General features: G+C 46.5%; 1 protein-coding gene across 2 annotated transcripts in view; it reads right to left on the reverse strand.

Annotated features, from left to right (window-relative positions):
- Nucleotides 1-16,229, reverse strand: part of Bcar3 (BCAR3 adaptor protein, NSP family member) — a 114,123-nt gene that overhangs the window by 36,055 nt on the left and 61,839 nt on the right. The window contains exon 1 of one of the 2 annotated variants that reach the window (XM_076863486.1): nt 9,804-10,089. The exons of the other annotated variant lie outside the window; for it this stretch is intronic. Coding sequence (XP_076719601.1) covers nt 9,804-9,887 — 84 coding nt within the window. The 5' untranslated portion in view covers nt 9,888-10,089. Of the gene's footprint in view, nt 1-9,803; nt 10,090-16,229 lie in introns of those variants that run through there. 2 annotated transcript variants of the gene reach the window in all.

A 16,229-nucleotide genomic window follows, 5' to 3' on the forward strand; every position in this document is an offset into this window, starting at 1 on the left:
GCCTTCTCAGTGTTGGGATCTTGAAAGATAAGCACTTCTCATCTCACCTGGGCCCCTGGCCTTTGAGCCTGCTCAGTCAGATCCTTTCATTAAAGCTCAGTAAAGTGGCTCCTGTAGGCAGCTTACTAACCACACATGCTCTATCTACACGTAGCCAAAAGGGAGCAGGGGCAACTGAGCATCTTTGCTTATTCCAGCCTAGTGAGCACACAAGTGGCCTGGCCTGTGGTCTAGGAGGTGGAAAGCATGGTGGCCTCATATCAAAGTTCTACTATGGCCAAAGTTCTACAGAAACAATCAGGAGTTTGAGAGTCACCAGAGCACTATGCCTTGGGTTAAACCCTAGGACTCACTGCATGCCAGCTGGGCATGCCTCTCCAGCTAGATCTGAGGGAGGTGCAGATGTAGGGGTAGAAGGTCTCCATGCCTGACTCTGGTCACAGCCTCTCTGAATAGACGGGGCATTTGAAGAAAATGTACAGCAGTCAATGACCTGTGGTACTGCTAAAGTCCCCCCTGTTGTGTATTTTATCTCAGGTCACTGAAGAGCTTTCTGGTCTCTTCTGAGGTGGAAACAGTAGCAGAAGGATTTCATAAAATCTCAATAAGTTTCAGCATACAGAAACACGTCCATTAATTTGATGCTAACGTTTAAGTACCTTGATGATGTAAATTTCTCTTCCAAATCCTAGAAGGAATCTCATATTCAGCAAAGATTCTGCAGATGGGTTGTGATGCCGTTTTACTATCTTATAATTAGACTTGTGTCATTTATCACACTATAGACCAGATTCCCACTCCAGAGCTATTAAAAACTGATTTGTGATTTGCTGTTAAACTAAGATGCTTCATTCTCCGACTGTATGTGATTTTTCTTTTCACAGACAAATAAAAATTACAGGAGCCATCAGACCCGAGTGCAGACAGGAAAATACCATTGAAACCCCCAGAGAGCCTAAGTCCAAGAGATTTCATTTCATTTCATTACCAAATCATATCAAACTCTTATCAAAAGAGGCACAGAAATCATGAATAGGAAATATGAAGAGGACATCTGTGGAACTCCTTGCTTATCAAGGTGCTGAGAAAAAACCATTAAAATTCTGCTATTGGGGTGTGCAGACTAAAGAGGCTAATTTAATTGTAATTTGTGTGGACTAGAGTTTTAAAGCAGTGCACCTTGTAAGCTGGCAGTGGTAACTTAATCCCACATCCAAACGAATTACATTAGAGTCATTCTGATCATGCCCGTGGCTCCCTTTGATGTTAGACTGCGTTATCCTTTTCCCCGCTCCTTCTCCGGGCAATGTCTCCTCTACAAATTTTCACCCTGTCTGATTGGGAAGCTACGGCTTTTGGAGCTCAAATTTTTTTTTGATGAAACATCAAGGGACTGAAAACTACTCCTCACCAAAGGAAATGGACTACAGTCTGACAACTTTCGGGTGGGGTGTGGGGAAGGGTGGGAGTGGGCAGGCCTAAGCGTCACTGAATGCAGCACCCAGTATTAACAAATGTAGCTTCTTTTCTTTCCACACTGGAGAAATTGCTCATTGTTTTTATCCACCCTAAGATCTCTTCCCACTCTGATATGGCTCAGAAGGGTTCAACTACCCTGCTTCTTACTGTCTTGACAAAGCATTATTTTACCAATAGGCCACTCAGAGCTCAGCTCCAAGGTGGTAGTGGTGGGGCTCACCTTTCCCTGTCAATAGATAAACTGAAACATGAAGAGATTTCTAATAGGCCATTTGTCAACATCTTGCCCTGCTGAGAGCCCCAGTGAGTACCTTCCATCTGGATCAGATTTAGATGATGATTCCTGGAGCAGAATGTGGAACAGACACCCAAATCACTTCCACGAGGGAGGGAGTCCTGCATTCGGATTCCTACTCCCAGGGAGAAATGGGATGTGCCTCATTTAAGACGGAGGCCAAAGGTCACTTGGTTGCATTTAACATTTATTGGGCTAGTGAAATGATGAGCTTCAAAAAAAAAAAAAAGCTAAGAACCAGTTCGACCTATGAAAACCCCTTCTAAACCACTTTGGTCTCTTTAACCAAGTGCTCACTCGAGTGACTTCTATTAATACTTCTCTCTCACACAGGGTTGGTGTATGGATTAAATAAGATGATGCCAGGGAAATGTTTATCGTGGAGTCTGGCAGTGAAATTATATTCAGTAATAGTGGTACTTTGTTAACATCCACAGAGAATGGTGGGGGAAAAGCCCAATAAAAACAAAGACTGCTCTGGCTAAGGCAGACTCTGATAAGAGGGTCTAAAGAGCAGCTGACCAGAATTCAGAATGCAAGGAGATCCCAGGCAGCAATTTTGATCAAGGGTAATTTAACCTTGTTAATTTAACATCTTAATGCAAAGTATGAGAGGTGTGATATGATAGCTTTCATCAAAATAGATGTCCTATTTGCCCTTCAACAAGAAAGTCATAAAATAAAAATCAATTTAAGTGTTCTCCTTCTCTTAATTCATCTTTAATGAATGAGATAAACTGAATCAACGAAATGCGTCATAGTGGAAAGACACTGGGAGATGTAACTGGAAAAAAAACCCAAGATATGCCCAACACACAAAGGAAAAGGCCAAGATTCAGATAAACTTCCGTGTGGGGTGTGGAATAAATGACTTTTGAATTCTCTCTCTCCAAAACAGTACCATGACTAACTCTTAGAACTCCACTCAGAGACAAAGTGCATCATTTGTTAGTGCTAAGTACATAGTAGGCTTGCAGTAAAACTAAATGACTCACCATAAGATTCATGGGTTTTGGCCAAGTGTCAACTCCACCACCTTTGATACAAAACTCGCTGATCACTTTAAAGGTATATGTCTCCCAGAGGAACATAAGCCATTAGACACACGTTTTCTTGTTTGATAAACTTTTTTAAAAACATAAACACTACATTAGATTTTACGGAAAGAAACAGAGAACCAGGGCCAAGACAACACAACACAACTCAGATCTCATGAATGCAGTGTACCCAGGAGCTAAATAGGTATGAAGAATATTTCTGTTTCACAAGAGGAAAGTATGACCAAGACCCTATATTTTCATGATCTCAGACTTATGGAATTGGAGTTTGGTTGAAACCTAGAATTTAAGTTTTCCAAAGTATTTCTATATGAATACAAAACTGGAAATGTTCAGCCTGTACAGGAGACTTCAGGGGAATCGGAGGGCTGTGCTGAAATATCTTAAGGCAGGGGCTGTCACTGTCCCAAGACAATGGGTCAAATATTCTTGGTTCAACTCTGTAGAAAAACAGAATCAGAATTTGTCCTATCCTATTTCTAGCTGTCCATTTATACCAGCTAAGTTAGCCTCAAAATAGACATGCTCACAATCTGAAGGCGGGGACGTGCATTTGACGGGCTGCAGTGCCCATTTAACTGCAGAACAAGGAAACTGTCGCAAAGGCAGAGATTTTTCACTTAAGATAGGACCTTCTAGCAGTTATACTTGTTAAAATGTGGGAATGCATTGCCTTAAGAACACAGTTCACTTCCATCTCTAGAAATGGCCACCTTCTAGGAAGATTCAGGAGAAAAGATGACCAACGGGAAAGCTATTGAGGAATTCCAAGCAAGAGATCTGGGGACCTGAATAATATGATGGTAGAGACAGAAAGAAGAGACAGATGACAGCAATGTTTAGGAGGTGGTGTCGTGAAGGCTAATCCCACGACACATGAGAAGTGAACAGGGAAGAGGCATGAGTACTCCAGAAAGATGACTGCACCACCCAACACCCAAGAGACACAGAGGAAGCAGTGCTGTGGGAGAAGATGTAGAATCTGGGGTGCTGGTGGGCCACCCGGATGGAATTGCTCAACAAGCCACGGGGTCCAGGTGCTGTGGCGATGGGCTGACGAGAGACGCAGCTTGGGAATTCTCAGTGCCTTGAAGGATCCTATCTCAACTCCCATCTAAGAGATGGAATATAGCATGGGAAGACATTTGGGGAATACTGGCTTCTAAGAAGGAGACTAGAAAGAGAAATCCAAGAAGATAGTGTAGGCTCAACCCGGAAGGACCCAGCAGGACAAGCAGGGTACAGTGTCCTGGAGTTTGAGAGAGCCGAGTTCCAGGAATGTCAACCATGTCAGGTACAGCAGAGAGTTCCAGTAAAGTCAGAAATGGACAGCACCCAGGGGACTTGGCAATGAGCACATCGCTGGTGGAGTAAAGGGGCCGGGTGGCCAACAGGACTGAGGAAATACAGGTTGTCCTAGCCAGCTATTAGGTGGGGGAAGGTGGAGACAAGGAAGAAAAAAAATGGAAATAAGGATGACTTTTAGGATGGGAAAGACCAGAGCATGTTTAGAAGCTAAGAGGAAAAGTGTTGGCAGAGAGGGAGAGACTGAAGATACCTCAAGAGGAGCCCTTGAGGAGGGGTGGCCACGGGCACAGGTGGCAAGACAGGCCTGGGTCAGGGAGAGGGAAGCTTCATCCTCGGAGGCTGGAGGAAGGAAGCGAGGGCTGTGGATAAGGACATGGAAATAACTGCAGCTCATGGGGGCACGGAGGGGGACAGAAAAGATCATGTCTCATGGCCTTGACTGCCACTGTGAAGAACAAGATCTCATTATAAGCGTTGAAAAGGACAAAGCTTGAAGAGAGAGAGAGAAAAAAACAGGAAGGAGCCGGGAAAGGACAAGCAGAACTGATGGGCTGCAGGCGCCCAGCCGAGGGCCCAGGCCTGGGTGAGGAGAGACGCTGTTTATGTTCCACACTCATCCCCCCAACCCTCACCCCACTCCCCATTCCAACTGTTTACTGATCCCCAGTGGTCCCACCGCCTCTCGGCACACAGGCTCTGTGTCCTCTGCTCACCAGCCACCTTTCTGGCCTCCTCATTCCTCTACTCTCCACTTCAGCCTGAAGTTCCTGGACAGGATGCTCATTCTCTCTTGGGCCTTTACCTGCTGCTCCTATGGTGTTACCTCTTCCAGAAGCTCCCTGGCTGGGGCTGGCCTGCATACCTCTCCTGGATCTCACAAGAAGCCAGGCACCCTTCCTACTCCATACCCACCAATGGCCTGGAGAGAGCTGCCTGCATATCCATACCCCGCCAGACGAGGGAGGGCTCCTCCCAGGTGGGAACTTCCCCTCCTTCCTCAGCACCCGGAGCCCTGAGTCCTTGTGTAGCGGGGTCAGGGATAGAGGTAGGAGGAGCAGAGGAGCTCTGAGCAGGAGTCCGTTGGCTGGTTCCTCAAGTCCCTTCTCACAGAAAACCCAGGATCCTAGCTCATCTGTCCTTTGCACATAACTATTTTGATAAAAGAAAACAGGTATCAAGAGTTCTTATCCATGGAAACGGAAAGGCTTGATTATAGCTCCTTCACAAGCAAGAAAAATGTTTGAATATTCTCGTGGCCACTGTCAGATTGCAACAGTAGCTCCTGGAGCTGTGACAGACACCAGAAATCCATTTCAGGACAGAGATGCCACCGTGGTGTCTTTTCCCCAACCAGGACACCTAAAAATACCCATCAGTTAAAAGGTCCCTTCGTTGTTTTTGACATCTTTAAGCCCAGGGGTGGGGTCTGGGTCCTCTGAGTACTGCTGACCTCTCACACAGCCAGGGGCGGAGAGACCTCTGTGGCCCATGCATACCAATTCTCCAGCCTTCTCCCTAGTGTGTGGCTCGTCCCTCCTCTGGAGTCCACGAGGTGCTGAACCTATGCACAAAATTTTCCCAGGGTCCCAATCCTGCTCTGTTTCCCACTCAGGTCTCTCCAACGAAAACAAGTCCTAGGCTAGGATCCAAATTCTGGGGTCTGTTGGGGAAGAGGGTGCTGGGACACAGCCTCTGTCAGGCATGTCCTTCTGATGTGGAAACCAGATCCCCAGAGCTCCCGGACGCCAATGGAATGCATTTAAGGCTCTTAGAAAAAGCTGTGCTGGTGTATTTTTTTTTTTTGGAGGTCTAGAGAGAAATGAGCAACCGGCAGCTGCCCTGAGGAGGGGCTGAGTCACTTGGAAAGATATTTCCCACAGGCTTTTTCCACCTTGCGCAGTTCATGCTGATGGTGCATCTGCCCCATGACGAAGGCAACCAGGCCATCACCAGAGCCACGATGTGTCACTAGTACCAGGCTCTCATGATAACCAAAGGATCGACCACAGGATCTTCATTCCACAAGTAGAGGCAGTTTCAAATGAAACCAAGTACCAGGGACCTGATGTTCTAGGGATGTGACACCTCAGGCTGTAATGTGGATTCAGGGGCTCCAAATAGGGGAAGGGGGATTTAAAGCAAAAGGAAGCACAAAAACATGATTAAAGATCTTCCCACTGTATATAACAGCATTTGATGGCTTCAAAGACAATCAAATCTAATGTGGCAAAGTCTACGCTTTCAATCCACTGCCTTCTAACCTCAGCTGCTGTGGACAAAAGGAGACCACCGCCACTGGACTTAATGACCTGTTAACTGACACCTGCTGATCTGTTAATCCACCATTTCGAACCCCAACCTCTCTGTTCACACTTCTTCAAAAGGTAGCTTTTCTGTGCTTGCAAGGTCATTCCTTCTCTTAGACCCCCCTTCCCGTCTTCCCCCACAACACAACCTCACTGACCTTCCTCAGGATCAGTCATGAATAAGATGGTAAGTCTCAGTTCCTTTTTCCTCAGCCCACAAAATTCCTAGGTCAGGATCCAAATTCTGGGATCTGTTGGGAAGGGAGTGCATGCATACAGCCTCTTCCACGTCTAGACACTTTTAGGGATGCTCCTTCCTCTACCCAGAATGTCATTTCCTCTCCTTCTCCACATAACTTCTACTAATTCTTCCAGACTCGGCAGACTCTACCTCTCCCCAGGAGACCTCCCCTGCTCCTCCCCACTCCAGCCTTGTCTATGCCAGGCATGTGCCTCTGGGAAGCCAGGGTCCACCTCCACAGAGAGTAACAAGTCTCTGATAAATGATGCTTTCTTTTAGTTGGTCAATAAAAGTATCTGTAGAAAGCTCACCAGAGTACTGCAGCAGATCTCCTCAATGGAACCCACTAACCTAAGGCCACAGCACCTGGCAAAGGCCAAACAAAGTGTCACAAATAAGGGTTGCTAAGCTTAACTGAGGATGCAACCAGGATGAAAATCCATATGGCAACCTGCCTCAGATGCTTGTGAACTCAGAGACCTAGGAGGTGGTCCTAAGTCCCACTACTTTCCTGCTCATGTCACCCACTAAGCCTCCTTGTGAACCCCTGCTCTGACCAGGCCTGGTTTTCAATGCTATTGTCAACACCAGTGTCTTCATCTCTGAGCCACTGGGTTTGCTATTCCCCACACCTGGAATGCCTTCCCCATCCCATCCTCCCAAATCCCATGTTAATAAAAAAAAAAAAAAAAAAATTAGAAAAAAATTTTAAAGGGTTGCTTGTTCTACAAAAGCCAGTCCCTCATCCTCCCTGAGGCCTCTCCTAAAAAGAGGCTCACACCGTTCTCCCCCTACTTGGTCTCCTCTCTAGGTATGCATATGCATATCCCTGACACCTCTTCACCCCCATTATTTTTTGTTCTCATTTAATTCCTCTCCAGGGTCTTTGTGTACAAGTCCACACGACGATGCTCCTAGATATATCCTAAATTCTGCAAGACTTCTGCAAGTAAGATCTTATTCTGAGAGATCTTGTTCTGAGTGTGATTGGTCTCCTATGTAATGAAGGAGTTTTTGTATTTTTAGTTTTCTTCCCATACAACAAACACTATTAATAACATCCTACTTTCTCCAGAGATGATATGGATTAGACCAAATGGAAAGTTACCATGGCTACCGCAAGTGTTATTTTTGGTATGAGAAATTCATGCCAAGAGAAGCAGCATACATGGTCAAGAATTGGAGCCTTATTTCCGTTTTGTTATCAGGCAATCAATCCCAATTTAATTTTGAAATTCTAATTGCAACGGAAACTAATTATGAGCAGAAAGGCCTGAAACCCCTAATTAAAGTGGGAGTCAATAAAAACGATTTGGCATTATCATTTGAGGCACCATTAGTAGGATGAAGGATTGACTACAGGCAGATTTCCTTCCCAGGTAACTAAGCAAAACAAAACAAGAAAGCTCATCTGGAGGGTACAGTTAGGGAACCCCAAGTTGGAAATGAAGATCACACTTTCTGATGAGTGAGCAGATCAGGGCCTCTGTCTGTGTTAAGTCTTCAACATCCGATGGGTGGGGTGGGAACCCCAGGGGTCCGGGGAGAGCATTTCTACCAAGAGTCATCCACCAGGAGTAGCTGGGGTGGGAAGGGCGAGAAAAAGTTCAAGGACAAGAAATGGTTTAGATTAACCCCATATGTTATGTGGCCATTTCTGTGAAGGACTTGGGAGCTCTTGCTGCAGATAAGCAGTGGTATCCAAACAGAATCTCATCGCTCAGACCCAGATATTTATGGGCTGATTCCTCACATACCAAACGCTGAGCTGTACTTTTCTGAATTAGCAGAAGTTGGCGTCTGGAAGGACTTCTATTATAGAGGGAGAACCTAGTGCCAATCTCTGAAGTGCATGCTTCCCTTCGGGACCTCCCAGTCTATCTTTGACAGCTCTATAATACTGTTAATAGCATAATGTCATCTGCTCTATGCTAGAATGATCCATATTTAGGCACCAAACCACAGGGTCCTCACGTCACCCTGCTGGGCTCCTGGATAAGAAAGGGGCTCTGAAGTCAGGGAGGGAACACCTCAACTGATGGTTAAGTATGCACCCCCCTCCAAATTTCTTGACAAAAACCTAAAATACAAAAATGGACTTTGCTGAATGGATGGAAAGCCAGTCTGAACACTCCAACCGGTCAGCAAAGTCTGAGGACACCCACCCTCTTCTCACTCAAAGCACATTTTCCCCACAGATGGTTCTTTCTCTCTGTAACAGGTAATTTTCCTGAGTGGTTTTTTTTTTTTTTGAGCATTATCAAAAAGAAAGAAGCAGAACATCATCTCCCTGCTATAGCCTTTCAGTCCCTCAGGAGAGGGAGTTCTGCTGCAGGGTAGGAGGAATTCCTTGAGAGCTTCTGGACTCCGATTTCCCAGAAATAAATGAAGTTCATAGTCACACTGGGGCTGGCAGAATTTTTTCGAGGCAGACAAACCCCAAGATCAACGGAAGCCCATGTTAATCTTAATTCTTGGTGCGTCACAGGCAGGCAACATGGAACACAGGCCTTGTCTTGAATTAGTCAAATGAGTTTTCAGAATATTTTCATCGAAATAGTATATTGACATATTATGCAAAGTCGCTGGCACTGTGTCTTGTAACAAAGGTTACAGTTTAAGTGGTAAAGAAAAACACATTTCTGAACTCTGAAATGTTTGGGGAGCTGGCTGCAATTTGAAAAGAGGGATTTTGTGGTTTCTCTACATTACTGACATATAATGGACCTTCAGGTTAAGCAAAGAAAAGGACCCAGCTATCTTACATTTAGTATGAACGTGGGAAGAGAGACCGGGACAAAGACAGGAAGAAGAAAAATAACCTCTGTCATATTCAGCTCCTTTGGTATGAAATTTCAGCCCAAGGAAAACTGAAAGTGTCCCGAACAATAGAGCCTCATCCCCAAACACAGACAAGGAGCCCCATTCTGTGCCACTGGATTCTGCTTCCAGGAGAGGGACATACCACTAGGGGTTCATGATCCATCAGTCAAAGAAAGCACTTCTGTTTTTACAGCCAGCAAACTACAAAGTTTTTCTAGTGCTCTTTAGAAAACTGATGCTTTTAGAGCCCCCCAAAGAATTACAGATGCACTTAATCTCCAAACCACACCTACCTTGACTCCAAGGAGAGATTTGCGGTGATAGAAGCAGCACAGAGCTGCCGAGAGGGCGTGGAAAGCATTGCATTCCTTAGGCATCTTTTGGTCTTCAGTCCTGGGCACCACTTGCCTTGATTAGGGTTCAAAAAAGGGGGCATTGGACAGTAGAGCCCTGGTCCTGCTGCAGCAGTGGTGCTGTTCCTGTCTGCAGCCGGTGGAGTGAGTTGGCTCCTTCTCCCAGGCCAGTCTCGGACTTTTCCCCTCCGCTGAAGCCAATACGATCTGCTCGCTCAATTCTGGCAGGCTGGTGTCCAGCCTGCCATGCACACAGTGCCAGAAATTCTCATGTGACCAGACTTGCTTTCTGATGAAATCCTAACCCCTCTTAGAAGAGGCCTTGGGCTTTAGCTGTCCCCTAATTGAGAGGCCCAGCAGAAATCATTAAACCCCCAGGCAGCCGGTCCCCTCTCAGGGAAGAACTGCATCACGCAATCTGCTATTAGTGGCTTTGTCTGTTTGCTTATCACCCCAGCACCTTGGGGTTTAAGGAAGCAGGACAAGTTGTATGCATCACACCACCTTGTTATGAGACAGAGGCTCCTTTGAGAAAAGGCAGTGGCCTAAAAGTGACCAGGGTGTGACTTTCCCTGGGAGCAATCCTAGAAGTTCTTAAGAAACCCAGGCAGGATCCCAGTCCCCATGCCACCTCCAGTGCTGTTTGTTTTTAATTAGGATGCTCCTGGCAGTCAGTTTGCAACTGATAATGCTGGCACAGCCATCACTATTGGCAAAGCAATATTGCCTTTTGGTGTTTAATTAGCAAGTCTGTCAGCAAACACGGTGAGCGCCCTATGCCCTCCCCACCTGGCTGGGCAGGCTGCTGAGAGGACAGAGACTGTGTACTCCCTTCTGCCCCCACAGTTTGTCCTACTCCATTCCTTCCCTGTAAGTTCTTTAATTACCCATCTTCACTTTAATTGTCCACTCTGCCTAACTCCAGTCAGCACATAAACCTGGTATCCAACGCAGTCAGGAATGGCCTTCCTAGACGCCCCCACACTGAGACCGTTATCCCTCCTCCAAGAGCCTCAGAGCATCTTTAGGGGAAAGTAATTGCTTTTCTCTTTCATTCTAGTTATAGTGAATGCTCAGTTCTTCTGGTGTGTGTGTGTGTGTGTGTGTGTGTGTGTGTGTGTTTGTTTAATCAAACCCAGGTTTCTGCCTGTAGCTCTTCCTCTCCTACTGTTTCAAATATTAACTTTCTGTGGCTTGGGCCACTCAGAAATGGAATGTGTCCCGAAGCTTCCTAAAACTTCACACAGGCAGAAACTTGTCATGAGGAAGAAGCAGAACCTATTCAGTCTAGAAAGGAACAATACCGGATGAGGCATGAGAGAGGTATGAGAAATATCAATGGGATTAGTGTCAAGTCCTCAGGAGGCCTTGGCCTTTGGACTAGGTCAAGCCTGCCCATGGAAATAGGGAATTGTTTGGTGCTGGGGGAGCAGCTTCTGTGCTTGAGTAGGGAATGGAGAACCACAGGCCTCACACCCACAAAGATGAGGAGGCTCCACCTAACAAACACTGCAGGCACACAGAGCTACCAATGGTCTACAGACACAGGAACAGCCAGGAAGCAGACTGCCCTTCTGCTCCTTTGGTTGGCTTTCTTCCTCTCCTGTTCTGAAGGTTGGGTTTACTATCCTGGAAACACATGGGTCCTGTGAAGTCCACCAGAGCACCTGCAGCAAGTTATCAAGGCTTTGAGTTCTCCCAGTCTAGGAGTCCAGGGGATCATCCCGATGAAGTGTCACTGCCCTCCAAGGTCCATGCTCTGTACTAATGAGGAAGCATTTTCTGTCTATCCTTATTTCTATCAGATTGGATTCAAAAGATAAGACCCCCAAGCACGTTTGTGGGGATGGCTTGTCAATCGTGCCAACAGTCACCAGGGGAGAAGCCCAGTTTTTACCTGCTATTCCCTTTGGTAGGAAATAACAAGTGTCTTCATGCTGAAAACCTCCCCAAGGGGCCAAGACGGCACCATCCCAGGCCCAGGAAAAGGGAAAGGGAGCAGCTCCTTTAAAGCCTGTATAGAAATTCTGTGAGGTTGGTCAGCAAACACCTCTGAATTTCCTTTCCCTCCCACAGAAAGTGAAAGAATCCAGATTATCCCCTCCCTCCCCCTAGAATGTGAAAGAAAACATTCTTGAAAGTAAATAAAATGCAAATAACTCAGAAGTGTAAATTACACTGAATTATGCAATGGAGAGCAGCCAGGGTGAATGCACAACAAAAGACCCAGCTAGGCACCTGAGGCTTTCCCTGTTTACTCCAAGAAAAGTCTTATTAAAGACCAGAGTTTGTTCCAACAGGATTAAAGAATGGGCTAATCTTATTAAGCAACTGTTTCCTAAGCACATTTTATTTTTGTTCCACACCAAAAGTAATTTCTGAAGCAGCACTCAAAAGGTATTAATCAATTTTCTTCCAAAATGGCCAAGAAGAGAGACTAAAATAACGTGTTGATAATTGCATCAATTCCCAAAGCGCCCTTCACTGACTTGCTATGCTTTTAAATGTCTCCTATCCACACTGATCAATTCCCCCACATTCTCCCCACAATGATTATTCTATTCTCGTTACAAAGAAAAAGGACCAAGATGATGTGTGACTCTGCAGAGAACAAAGGACAGGACTCCGGCCTTGGATTGCAGAGCCCGCAACTGGTCACATGGAAACACAAATAAGAGATTTTATAATGTTTTATAATTAAACCTGTTGTTATTCATGCAGCCACACAAGAATGCTGTGACCTGAGGCAGTGGGTCACTCTGATGATACGGTTCATGGGACCTAGGACCTATCTGGATTTAAGGGTTTTCTAAACCCTATACTCTCCTGGGGACAGGGGCGTGTGTCTCTAATGGAATCCTAGGGATCCACTGGCACACAGTGCAGAGCTCTGGGAAGAGTTCTGGGCTGCTCTCCAGTGCCCCCTCTGGCCACCTGAGAGACTTGCTTCTCTGCACTAAGGGAAATACACCTGTTAGGTGATAAAGCCAGGATGGGGCAGCTAAGTGGACCCTTGAAGGAAATTCCCATTTCCTCAGATCAAGAGTCCCCAGACCATCTAGGGAGAGGGGTAAGCGGCTAAAGGAAGGTTCTGCACAAGCCCTGCCTGCAATTCCAGTTTTTCCTTAGGCAGCCTTTATACTAACCTGCCCTCTTCGGTAACCATGGAAACAGGAGCTGTCTGCCAGCCTTATTCAACAGACACATGCCTCCTGTTGGCATCAGCACTTGGCTCAGAGGGATGAGAGAGTGCCCCTTTTCCAAAGTCTCTGCCCTGATGAGACGATCAGGCCCCCAGTGTGGTGGGTAGAGCCCTTCTGACGGGCACTGTGGGGTGGGTGTGGTAGCAGCTTTCTGCTTTTTACTGACTCAGGGCATCCAGGAAACAATATTGTCTATAACCCCCCAACTCTTCCCCAAAGCCAGCCACCCCAGACCCTGGACGTGAAGCCTTAATGGAGGAACTCTCAGACATTGTCAAGAAGCCTCTTGGTCAGTGACACTGCCCTTGGTCAGGAAACTGGAGGGCACCGGTCCAAGGCTGCAATGCCTCACTCATCCCTGTCCACGGTGAACAGACTCAGAACATCAGCTGGGGGGTAAACATTAGCTATTGTGCCGTGGTGACCAAAACAGCTCAACCTCTCATGGCAACAGAGATTCTGAGATTTTTCACATGCAACATACATACTCTCTGTCTCACACAAACCCTTTTTGGGTATATGTGTGTGGTGCTGAGGATTGAACTCGGGGCCTCACTCATGATTAGCAAGTGTACTACCACTAAGCCACACCCCTAACCCCTTTCTGGTTTTTGGTTTCCACTAAGCCCCAGGGATCTAGCTTTTGGTGAACAAAGACATCTTTAATGGCCCAGGGAGGAAGGCCCAGGAAACCAGCTCTGGTTCTCCTGGTGTCAGAGGAAGAAGGGAAAGGCAACTTGGCTCTGTGCCCCCAGCACCTGTGTAGTAGGTAGCACATTGCAGTGCCCTCTGCAGGCTCAGCTCCCTGGAGAGCAGTGTGCCAAGGGCTTGAGAAGGGCAGGGCCAGAAGAGAGGCAAGTGATCCGCAGCCCTGCCTTCCAAGGCTTCCCCAGACACCTGCCACGTGTCTGCCTGATTCTGAACAAATACAGCCCTCTCTGACTTCACGACAGCTGCAAAGTGAACCATACAACTGTCCTGTTTCTTGCTTTCAGTAAACTACAGGAGCCGTTCAACACTTAGCTTACAAGGTGGGCTTTGTAGGGGATGATTTTACCCAATTCTAGGCTAACATAAGTGTTCTGAGCATGTTTAAGGTAGGCTTGGCTAAGCTATGATGTTTGGTAGGTTAGGGGTATTAAGTACATTTGATTTAGGGTATCTATTTCTCTCCCCCCACCACCCACCTCTCTCTTGCAATGTTCAGGATGGAATTCTGGCCTTCATGCATACCAGGTAAGTGCCTACCACTGAGCTACAACCCCACCCCTGATAGGTTCAATTTATAATAGGTTTATTGGGACATCACCCCATTATAAGTGGAGGGACATCTATAAACCAGGAGGAGCACACCTTCAGACAAACAGCCACAGGGCCTTAGGGAACAAACAGGGCCAGGAACTCTCTGAGAAAGAAGGAAAGAGACCACCTCCTTTTTAGGCCAGACAGAGCAGCTAAAGCTGCCAGAGATGTTTTCCTATACATAAACATGATTTATTTCTTGCTCCAAATGGGAATGTAGATGGGACTCAGTGGGAGGACAGTAGGCAATGCTGGCCAAGCTCTTGGACTACTTTGAGTTGTTCGCCCTAGTGAACACAGAGATGCATTTAGGAGTGTTTGCTGTACACATCTCAGTCTGACAGTTTCCCCAGATTCCTCAAGGGGATGAAAGATATGGCTGTTAAATGATCTCTGTCCGGAAGCAATATTGATCTGCCCAGCACACAAAGAGACTAAGTACAGTCTTCACAAACAGATTTCTCTCTACTGGGCCTCATGTCATCCCCCCTGCCCCCGCCCCCTATAATTTTCTCTTTCTCTAACCAGCTATTAAAATTGTATAACCAAATGATGTAAAGCAAAATTAGGCACCCAGCCCTGATCTTGCTTTCTTGCATTATCATGTACAATTCTATCCGTTACACCCTACCCTTCCATCACTACCACCTATTTCCTGGTATTACCCCAGGAATCCTATATTACATAAGCTCAATTTTCTGTTGTTTTAGCATGAAGGTAAAATGAAAAAGAATATGCAAAAGATGTTATTCCAACTTCTCAAATAGTCGACAACTATCTGGCAGACTAGCTTGTTTGAGCAGAAAGCCATGGACCATCTCCCAAGCAAAAGGCAGACCTGTAATGCTTTACATAAGATTTCAGGGCTTTCTATAGCTCCTGAAGCCCTCATACACACCTGAGAGCATCACCCAACCCATCTGAGATGATTCGCCACCTACTCCCTGAGCTTTTTTTGGTTCCACACTTACCATGCAGGCATCACCAAGAGCAATCATTTCTTTCTGTCATCTCAGGTTTTCTTTGCTGTACATTTTGCTCTTTTCCTTCCTCCCAATTTTGGTAAGTGTGAGCTCCTAAGCAGCTAATCAGCAATGACCACAACAGCATGGCAGACGCCTTTCACACTGACTGTGGTGCTGAAAGGGACTGGGGAAGTCAGCATGGTCCTCAGGAAGCCTCACCAGCCCAGAGGACCTGGGCTGTCTCTTATCCCCCATGGACACTTTCTCCCACCTCACAAACACGTCTGCAAAATGGTATCTTCCAAGCCAGAGTTGAGACAGATATCTGCACGTGTCTAAAGTGGCTTTGGAACACACCCTGCAGGTGAGATGACAGAAGGAGAGCCAGGGTGGGTGCAAGTCTTCATGGCACCACTAGCTAGCTGGGGTGCCCTGAGAAAGTACTTAACCTCTGTGGGCTGCAGGCTGCTCCCCAAGCTTTCCAGGTCATGATGGCATCAAGCGAGACAACACACATAGAGCCCAGCACTCAACATCCAGCAGGGACTCAGCAAAACTGAGCTTCTTTTACCTTTTGAAAGAGAGGATCACAACCCCCTTCTCCCCCACTGCTTCTGTGGAGCATGTGCCCACCCACATACTGGGGTCACATGTACCCCTAAGAGGAAGGTGGACAATCTCCTCACCTTGAACCATTGGCCCTGTCTGGTGCTTTCCTGAACTTTGAAAAACAGGGAATCATGAGGAGATGTTTAAGAGCTTTGAGCCCTAAAACATATTTTAGCCCTTAAATTTAAGAATTGAATATTAAGGACTGAGGCTGTGGCTCAGTGGTAGAGCACTTGCCTTGCATGTGTGAGGCACTGGGTTTGATCCTCAGCACTACATAAAAGAGT

This window comes from Callospermophilus lateralis, chromosome 7 (assembly GCF_048772815.1).
Source record: "Callospermophilus lateralis isolate mCalLat2 chromosome 7, mCalLat2.hap1, whole genome shotgun sequence".
NCBI classification, from domain to species: Eukaryota; Metazoa; Chordata; class Mammalia; order Rodentia; family Sciuridae; genus Callospermophilus; species Callospermophilus lateralis.